The 10,000-nt window shown below is 44.0% G+C and overlaps 2 protein-coding genes across 2 annotated transcripts in view; one reads left to right on the top strand and one right to left on the bottom strand.

The window, feature by feature from the left end:
* The first annotated feature begins 149 nt into the window (after positions 1-149).
* On the top strand, positions 150-2,747 carry phox2a (paired like homeobox 2A). Its single transcript, XM_052107694.1, has 3 exons — positions 150-531; positions 1,272-1,459; positions 2,271-2,747. The coding sequence occupies exons 1-3, from the start codon at positions 309-311 to the stop codon at positions 2,745-2,747; spliced, it is 888 nt and encodes a 295-aa protein (XP_051963654.1). The 5' UTR covers positions 150-308.
* Positions 2,748-3,091: 344 nt separating this feature from the next.
* Positions 3,092-10,000, bottom strand: part of LOC127630211 (keratin-associated protein 10-3-like) — an 8,562-nt gene continuing 1,653 nt past the window's right edge. Inside the window, 2 exon segments of the mRNA XM_052107690.1 lie at positions 3,092-9,937; positions 9,939-10,000. The exon segment at positions 9,939-10,000 is cut by the window's right edge and continues 1,653 nt beyond it. Coding sequence (XP_051963650.1) covers positions 9,338-9,937; positions 9,939-10,000 — 662 coding nt within the window. The 3' untranslated portion in view covers positions 3,092-9,337.

Raw genomic sequence — 10,000 nt, 5'->3', positions numbered from 1 at the left:
CCACCGCCTCGCCATTGTCTCCCGGACAGCAACTTTATTATAAACACGCCGAGAACCGCCCGGGCGCAGCAGAGCACCGGCACACCGGCACCGGACGCACACACGGCCGCTTGAGAGACTCTGGATACTGCGCGTGGACAAACCGCCACAGAGACCAAAACAACCTGCAGTTCTGCTGGAATTGAGAGGGACACTGGACTCATAACGGACACCGTTCACAGAACCCACCTGCGCGTCGTTCCGTCGCGTTACCGCACCGCTGACAGCAGCCCGAATCCGGAGCACCTGCGTCTCCATCCGCTCTCCACATGTACAAAATGGATTACTCGTATCTGAACACGTATGACTCGTGCATGGCGGCGATGGAGGCGTCGGCGTACGCGGACTTTAACTCGTGCAGTCAGGCGAACACCTTCCAGTACAACCCGATCCGGAGCAGCTTCGCGTCAAACCCGGGATGCGCGCCGCTCGCCTCGGCCAGCTGCACCCTGGGCGCGCTGAGAGAACACCAGCCGGCGCCCTACTCCACAGGTACACCCGACAACACACAGACAACTCACAGACAACACACAGACACATAAACTCGTTATAAATGTTGCTAATAAACGGACTGAACGCGAATGTTAAAACGCCTCGATATAATTTAAATACGCGGTTTTTAATCGCTTCAGTTCAATTTTATTTTGCATTAATTTATTTCTTTACATTTTATTTTTATTCCAAAGTGATTTACAAATGAGGAACATCCGAAGAAACACTATTTGCACTTGCACATTTCAACAATACTCTAGAATGTAATTTCATACAGGATAATTTAAGAAAATTAATTAAAAGTGATTAATTTCATTACGGTTCATCGATCGATTGCCAAATACAAATTCAAAGAAATTATGCGACGGAAAAGGAGCGACAAATAAATTCGATTTGCTTAAAACGAATTCTTTATATACATTTCTATGTATCACAAAACATTTAACGTGCAAAACGTATCGAATTAATTCATTTTATGGCTTTTATTTCAATCTTTTGTGTTTTTACTGTATTTTAACGATTATTTTTATTTTTTCCTTTAGTTATTTTTACATTGTAGAAACATGAATTTTCAACATCAACGAAATACTATTTATATATTTGTATTATTCTTCAATTCTCCATTTTTCTAAACGAAATAAACAATATATATATTTTTTTATTATTATTTTTTACTATTTTAAAACACTATCAAAAATATCCTGTCTGTAATGAATGTATCGTAATTCATTTTATTTCAGTTCCGTACAAGTTCTTCTCGGACCCGTCCGGTCTGAACGAGAAACGGAAGCAGCGGCGGATCCGCACGACCTTCACAAGCTCTCAGCTGAAAGAGCTGGAGCGGGTGTTCGCGGAGACTCATTACCCGGATATTTACACCCGAGAAGAGCTCGCGCTGAAGATCGACCTCACGGAGGCCAGAGTACAGGTGACATCATCATAATATAAACATGCACATATAATTATTAACATTCATTAAACTCAATCAAAAATGATCTTAAACATTTTATACACGTTTTTAATTGTTTGACCTGTTTTTATATTTCAACCGGGATTTTGTCTCAGGTGGAATCAGAAATTAACTTCTATTTTATGTTTCTATTTTTTAAATGTATTTTTAGGGGCTTATTACCAAATTAAATACAGACAGTGTCAATTTATATCAATTAAATGAATGAAAATTCTAAATTCTAAATTGGAACTTTTATCCCGCCAGAAGTTTCAGGGAATGTTCCAAATGTTCCATTCATTATTATTTGGAATGAATGTTGTAAATAAAACGTTAATGGAACATTCTTATAACGTTCTGCTGTAGGGTTCAGAAAAACCACAATGCAACGTTTGGACAATGTTCTGAGAACATGAATAATAAAGAGGCTATAAATAATAATGATATCATAACATGATTAAGGCTTTTAGAAAACATTTTTATAACTTATACATTTAATACAATTTAAAATATATATTAATATACAATATTTGCGGCATGCACTGGTTCATTTCTGATCCTGGTCTCAACTCGATTTCATTTATTTGAACATTAATCTCATTATAAATGCATTAGATGTCATGAATAATTAAGTTGCATTTATTAATCCTGGTTAATGTAAATGTATTAAAACAATTGTCCATTGCAAGTTTCTATATGTAGAAATGAACATTAAGCAAGATGAATCTGTAATCTAAAGTGTGACATTATCATCAGATATGTAACACACACCTGTGCCGCTCTTCCTCAGGTGTGGTTCCAGAACAGACGGGCCAAATTCCGTAAACAGGAACGTGCCGCCAACTCTAAAGGAAACGCCGGCAACACCTCCGGCGGAAAGAAATCTGGAGAGAACCGCTCTTCATCAGAGGATGATGAGTCTAAAGAGTCCACCTGCAGCCCGACGCCCGACAGCACGGCGTCTCTGCCCAGTTCTGGAAACATGGGGAGTCCCGGGGCGAGCAGCCTCAGTCCCAGCCCGGTCTCGGGGTCTTCGGCCGCCTTCACCAACACCTCCATCTCACCCTCCATCCATCAGGGGCTCAAGACCTCGCCGTGGCCCAGCATCGGCTCCACCGGAGCGGGCGGTCTGACCCCTGGTGCCGCCCCGAGCCCGGACCTGCTGAAAGCCTGGCAGCCTGCGGACAGTATGGCGTCCGGCCCGTTTGCAGGAGTTCTGTCTTCATTCCACAGGAAACCGAACACAATCAAGACCAACCTCTTCTAGAGACTCTGTGTGTCTGTCACAACATCTACTAGTCAAACTTTTCTCTCTTATTTTGCTTAGAGCTGGACTCCTTTAATTTATTGACATACTGTGTGTGTGTGTGTGTGTGTGTGTGTGTGTGTATGTAGAGTAAATATGTATGTGTGTGTATGTGTGTATGTATATGTGTGTGTACAGTATATATGTGTATGTGAGTACAGTATGTGTGTGTATATGTGTGTGTGAGTGTGTTTGTGTGTCAGTGTGTGTGTGTGTATGTATTTAGAGTAAATATGTGTGTGTGTGTGTGTGTGTATATGTGTGTGAGTGTGTTTGTGTGTCAGTGTGTGTGTGTGTGTGTGTGTATGTATTTAGAGTAAATATGTGTGTGTGTGTGTGTGTATGTGTCTGTGTGTGTGTGTCTGTGTGTGTATCTATTGCCCATTTCATCATGTTTTATGTGTTGATCAGATCTGATTCCTGCAGATGTTACTGACACATCTGTACAGTATTTAGGAATATTCCGGATTCATAATGTTGATTGCCACAAAATCAATGGAAGTGAAAGAGGCCAATGTGTAACCTTTCACAAGTATAGACACAAGACATAAACAATATGTGTGTTAACATGATTTTACTGTCATTAAATCACTTAATAACCACATCTGTGTGAAGACAGAGACAATTTACAGCTCAAATAATACTCGAGATTTAACATCAGAATCAAAATTAAATTATAAACGTCACATTTCTGCCTTTAAACCTCAATTAATTAAATTAATTCTTGATTTAGTGAAATACGTGTCGCTGTTGAGTCCAGACAAGCTTTAGGACGTTTTTCTCAAGAAAACCTTTCAGAGGAACTCATGATAATCCCACGTCACACATCCAACTGATCAAACTGAACATCCGGTTTCACTCGGAAACACATTACAGACACAAAACTATCAAATCATGTTGACTTCAGTCGCAGACCTTCAAACAGCTTGTGTGTATGTTAGTGTGTGTGTGTATGTTAGTGTGTATGTGAGTGTGTGCGTGTGTGTATGTTAGTGTGTATGTGAGTGTGTGTGTGTGTGTATGTTAGTGTGTATGTGAGTGTGTGCGTGTGTGTATGTTAGTGTGTATGTGAGTGTATGTGTAGTGTGTATGTGAGTGTGTGTGTGTGTATGAGAGTGTATGAGAGTGTGTGTGTGTGAGAGTGTGTATGAATGTCTATGTGTGTGTCTGTGTGTGAGAGTGTGTGTGTGTATATGTGTATCTGTGAGTGTGTGAGAGTGAGTGTGTGTGTGTGTGTGTGTGTGAGAGTGTGTGTGTGTGTGTGTGTGTGAGTGTGTATGAATGTGCTATGTGTGTGTATGTGTGTGTGTGTGTGTATATGTGTTTCTGTGAGTGTGTGTGTGAGAGTGTGTGTGTATGTGTGTCTGTGTGTGTGTACGAGAGTGTGTGTGTGTGTGTGTATGTGTTTCTGTGAGTGTGTGTGTGAGAGTGTGTGTGTGAGAGTGTGTGTGTGTGTATGTGTGTCTGTGTGTGTGTACGAGAGTGTGCGAGTGTGTGTGTGTGACCCCCAACACAAGCATAGTTAAACCACTTCTAGTTCATTTAAGGGGAAGTAAATAAATAAAAAATGTTGGGATTGTCAGATGATTTTTTAAAGCTAGCATTTTAAAAAATTATGAAAGTGTTTTGTAAATAATAATATAAATATGCTGTAGTTTCTCGGCTCCAATGCACGCCATGTTTCATGAATACTTCTGCTGTGTATATAAACCATAAAAAAATCAAATAAAGATCAATAAAATCTCAGAGCGTCTGATTCAGATCAACACACACACTGAATATTTCAGCATTGGTTGTAATTAGAAATTCGTAATTAGAAACCAAAGTGTCCATTTGTGTTTGTGTGTTTTTACTTCTATGACTGGAACAAACAGGATGACAAGACGACGTTTGTCATGTTTTAACCCTTTAAGCTCTGAAGGTGTTTTTAAAGATTTCCTGTTTCAGTGGCATTCCCAAATTAACTGTGTCCTCTCATCACCTCTGTGAGATGCACCGAACGATAATCTGAACATCTGATAACAGTCACGGTTACTGCTGTAACCTCCGTTCTCTGAGGGTGGGAATGAGACGTTGTTTTGAATGAAGTGACACAAGGGGTCTTCCTTGGGAGCCTCGCGTACCTCTGAACTTGAGAAAAGGCCAATGAGAAATCGGCAGACAGAATTTGCATGTCCCGCCCCTGGACATACGGGTATAAAGGGAAGCGGGCGTGTCAGTCAGGTTTATAAACTGAGGAGCCGAGAATAAGGTACAGCTGGTTACAGTGGTAGGTCTAGTGTCGTGGCAAAGGGAACACAACGTCTTGTTCCCTCCCTCAGGGAATGAGGTTACAACAGTAACGCTGTGTCGAATGAAGTGACACAAGGGATCCCGTTCAAAAGCGCCATGCACTAGCCCGTGTTACGTGAACTTGCTAGAAGCAACTATGTCGGCTACACGTAAGCCTCCCCAACGCCCCCAGAAAAGGTGTCATATAGAGACCTTAGGTTCCCAGCACCCCTGAGGGGGGGAACAGGTGCTACATGACCAGAATGGAAGCAAGCCCGGCAGCCAAGACCTTTTCTGTCTCTATGTCTCTCACATAGAGTGTGAAATGGCTGGGGCTATCTTAACGCTATGAAATGCGTCGGTTAAGGCGGTCTTTCTCGATCCTATTCTTTCAGGGGGAAAAGACCCTGCGGAGGCCACATCCTGCCAAGACTAGAGGGAGCCTGTAAAGCCCTACCTCAGTACAGAACAATTGTGGCTCGTATTGGGTCTGGTCGCAAATTGCTTCGCTGAATTCGTAGGCCAGAAGGCTAGGAAGGAAGCAACGTGTGGATAGCTTGGGAGAGAAAGTGCACTGGATCAACTTGGTGAAGGGCACTAGGTGCAAGCATTACCGAGTTCTACCGGCTCGGACCTGGCAAAACACGAGACGAGACCGACTCAACCCTGAGATTGTAAAATCTCGCAAAAGGTATCGGTGTTGCCCAGCCCGCTGCTCTGCAGATGTCTGCTAGGGAGGTGCCGTTGGCCAGTGCCCATGAGGATGCCACACTTCTCATCGAGTGTGCTCGAACCCGCAGGGGGTGGGCACGGCCTGAGAAAGGCCAAGGAAATGGCATCGACGACCCAGCGGGCAGTCTCAGTTTGAAGACAGCGTTCCCTTTCCGCTGTCCGCCGAAGCATCTACAGCTCTGCATGTGGTCCAAATAGATGCACAAAGCATGTACCGGACACAGCAACGAAAAGGCTGGGTCTGCCTCCTCCTAGGGCAGCTTGCTTGCAGGTTCACAACCTGGTCCCTAAAGGGGGTCGTAGGAACCTTGGGCACGTAGACCGGTCACGGTCTCAGGATAACATGAGTATGTGCCGGACCGAACTCCAGGCAAGTGTCGATGAGAGAGAACGCTTGCAGGTCCCCAACCCTCTTGATGGAAGCTAGCGCTATCAGGAGGGCTGTCTTCAAGGAGAGGGTCTTGAGCCCAACTAAATCGAAGGGGGGTCTCTGAAGGCCCAAAAGGACCACTGAGTGACCCAAGGACTTGCCGCCCACTGCGTCGTGGTGGGCTGCGATAGCAGCTACATACACCTTCAATGGATCAAGATGTGCTTGCCTCGGATCGGCGGGAGAAACCTCAGCAGGGCAAGGAATTCAGCCAGCAACTCCAGGCAGTTGATGTGCCAATGCAGCCAGGGCCCTATCCAGGAGCCAGCGGCAGCGTGCCCATTGCACACGGTGCCCCAACCCAGTTGAGAGGCGTCTGTGATGACCACGACACGTCTGGACACCTGCTATAGGGGGACACCAGTCTGCAGAAAACAGAGGTCTGTCCAAGGGTTGAAAGTCTGATGGCAAGAGGGGGTGATTAACACACGGTATGTGCCATGGTGCAATGCCCATCTCGGGACTCAAGTCTGAAGCCAGTGCTTTAGTGGTCTCATATGCATCAACCTGAGCAACGCGACCGCAGCTGAGGATGCCATATGCCCCAGGAGCCTCTGGAATTGTTTTAGAGGAACCGCCGTGCTGGGCTCGAAGAGAGAGTGAGGCAGGGGGGAGGAGGAAATAGCGCATCGGGAGGCAAAAGCGTGTCACGAGGCTTGGGTGCTGAGAAAAGACTCAAAGCACTTACCTTGCTCCGCGCTCCCGGAAGGGGGCAGGTTAGAGACTGAGGAAGAGGTCCTAAAAAGGCATCTTCGGAACTCGTCAGCACTGGCCTGCTGGGGCTGGGCAGTCACGGGTCCGGAGGCGAGGTGACTGCGTCCGGAGAACCGGGACTGTATGATTTTGGAGCTGGGGCGCCGTGAGAATGGCACACACTGGCTGGATGACCCAGGAAGTGGGGAAATCGGTCTTTTATTAACAATGTGGAAAAACAAGGATTTTTCTGCCGGCCCTCCACCGGGGAACGGAGTGGTCTTGGTACCAGCTCTGGAGCGAACGACTCCCTGGGTCTTCCGTCTCAGGAGTGCTTAGGAGCCTTTCAGGTCCTAGAGGAAGTCCTGGAGACGGGGGGCATGCGCTGCCTGCGAGGTGCTCGATGCTGGGGCTGAGAGCTGGGCCGGGTTGAGGTGGAGCTGCCTGTTGCTTGGACGCAGGGGAATGCCCTCGGTGGGCAAACGGGTGCGGACCATGCTGAGGCGTGGCTATGAGGGCCGTCCTGACCCGAGGAACCTATCAACTAGCCGTGAGGGGTGAGGGGGTGGATGGAAGTTTCCAGTCCAGCCTCGCGCTCAGCCTGGGAAAGCACAGCGGACATCCGTGCGTCAGCCTCAGACTGGGCGAGCAGACCCGAAGGTGGCAGCACAGACGAGTCATCAGCATCAGACAAATCATCATCCAACTCGAGGGGTCCGAGAGAGTAAACAGACTGGCCATGAGGCAATCCGCCCTCACCTCGAGCCTGAACGGAAGCAAACGAGCGTGCTGGGGGGCCGGGTGGTTCATGGGGATTTACCCGGCGAAACAGAGCTCGCTGTATGCCCCAAATCGCCTTCATCACCAGCCGCGCTGGCCCCAATCCCATAGGAAGGAGGCGCGTAACCTTGCCATGGCTATGTTCTCGCACTGAGAAAATTAACCATTCATAAAACGCTGCCTGCGTGTGATCGCAGCCCAGGAACGCGAGGCAGCTCTTATGACCAGTAGTGAGACTCAGCTTGCTGTTGCACGCCCGCTTCCCTTTATACCCGTCTGTCCGAGGGGCGTCTGCCAATTTCTCATTGGCCATTTCTCAAGTTCAGCGGTACACGAGGCTCTCGAGGAAGAGCCCTTGTGTCACTTCATTCGACATGTCATGTATATAAGAGGTATATAATTCCATTTGAGATGCATTTCCCGCACAGGACGCGAGGACACGATAGGAGGACATTAGATATGAGTTTTTATTATGAGAAAAAAAAAACATAAATAGGACAGTCAAACACAAATATTAACTTAAAACAAGTTTAACAGTAAAAATGGCAAAACGATATAATGTGGCAAATGAAGTTGAAACGAATATTTAGAAGAATTGAAACATACATGCAAAACGTCCCGTGCTGATATTAAAGACACTGTTAAATAATCCCAACAGAGACGTTTACTCTCTGCTATTATTGTAAATAGTCAACAGAAAGAGTTTCAGTGTCTCATCGACTCATTCGTGTGAAGAACAAGGTTTTATGATGTTGTACGGAAGCCCTGAACTGCAGAGGAACATATAAATCTAGTGAACAGAGCCTTCCTCATTCTGTCCCGCCTTTTATTCTCAGGAAAAACACTTTTTCTATGGAATGTTTTTTATTCCATATTTTGTTTTTCTTATGAAGATTTTTTTCTGAAATGTTCTTTTCACTGAAATAATTTTTCTCTGAAGTTTTATTCTCTCCGAATTTTTTTCAGATTTTTTGTCTTATTATTTTTTTTTCTGAGATTGTTTCTCTATTTTATTTTCTCTTAAAATTTATTTCACTCTGAATTTTTCTTTCTTTGATTTTTTTCTTTGAAAATTCTCTTTATTATTATTTTGTCAGATTTTGTTTCTCTAGTTTTTTATTACCTTTTTTTGTCTGAATGTTTTTGACTGGTTTTATTTCTCTTTTTCTCTGAAAAAAATTTTCTCTGAATTTTTATACTCTTATAAAATTTCTTAATCTTGGCATTTTTTTTTTCTTGAATTTTTTTTCACTCTGAATTTTCTTTTAATTTTTTTCTCTGAAATTATTTTGTCTTTTTTTTGTCTGAATAATTTTTCACTGAATAATTTTTCACTGAATTTTTCATTCTCTTTAAATTTTTCTTTGAAAATGATTTTTCTCAGATGTTTTTCCTATTTTGTCAGCTTTTGTTTCTATTTTAGTTTTTTTCCTTTGAATTTTCCCCCTAAATTTTTCTTTTTAAATTTTTTTCTCTGAAAATATTTTTTTTCCTCTTTGAAAATGAGTTTTTCTGTAAAAATATTCTTCAGTGGCAACAGAAAATAGAATTTTTCTTTTAAATTATCATGTGGTTCCAAACTCGGCCACCAGGTGCCACTATCAGTAACCATAACATCTTATTCTGACAAGGTGAAAATTATATTTTACAAAATAAAAAACAATGTTAGACAACAAACGGTCTTGCAATATATGAAAACACAATGAAATGAACCACATGTTTCATAGAGGAACACATAGAGGCATACAGAGGAACACATAGAGGAACAGAGTGGAACACAGAGGAACACAGAGAGGAACAGAGAGGAACACACAGAGGAACACACAGAGGAACACATAGAGGAACATAGAGGAACACAGAGGAACACATAGAGGAACACAGAGGAACACAGAGGAACACAGAGAGGAACAGAGAGGAACACACAGAGGAACACATAGAGGAACATAGAGGAACACAGAGGAACACATAGAGGAACACATAGAGGAACACACCGAGGAACACACAGAGGAACATAGAGGAACACACAGAGGAACATAGAGGAACACATAGAAGAACACATAGAGGAACATAGAGGAACACAGAGGAACACATAGAGGAACACAGAGGAACACACTGAGGAACACATAGAGGAACACATAGAGGAACACATAGAGGAACACAGAGGAACACATAGAGGAACACAGAGAGGAACACAAGAGGAACACAGAGGAACACAGAGAGGAACACATAGAGGAACACACAGAGGAACACACAGGAACACATAGAGGAACACATAGAGGAACACATAGAGGAACACACAGAGGAACAC

Source organism: Xyrauchen texanus, chromosome 36 (genome assembly GCF_025860055.1).
Source record: "Xyrauchen texanus isolate HMW12.3.18 chromosome 36, RBS_HiC_50CHRs, whole genome shotgun sequence".
NCBI classification, from domain to species: Eukaryota; Metazoa; Chordata; class Actinopteri; order Cypriniformes; family Catostomidae; genus Xyrauchen; species Xyrauchen texanus.
The sequence above is the reverse complement of the archived record's forward strand: the minus strand, read 5'-3'. Positions and strand labels throughout refer to the sequence as shown.

Bases quoted from the DNA above. Each gene is read 5' to 3' on its own strand.
- phox2a (XM_052107694.1), top strand. From the start codon at position 309: ATGTACAAAATGGATTACTCGTATCTGAACACGTATGACTCGTGCATG. The intron at 532-1,271 runs GTACACCCGACA...ATTTTATTTCAG, and splicing joins GCCGGCGCCCTACTCCACAG to TTCCGTACAAGTTCTTCTCG. The intron at 1,460-2,270 runs GTGACATCATCA...GCTCTTCCTCAG, and splicing joins TCACGGAGGCCAGAGTACAG to GTGTGGTTCCAGAACAGACG.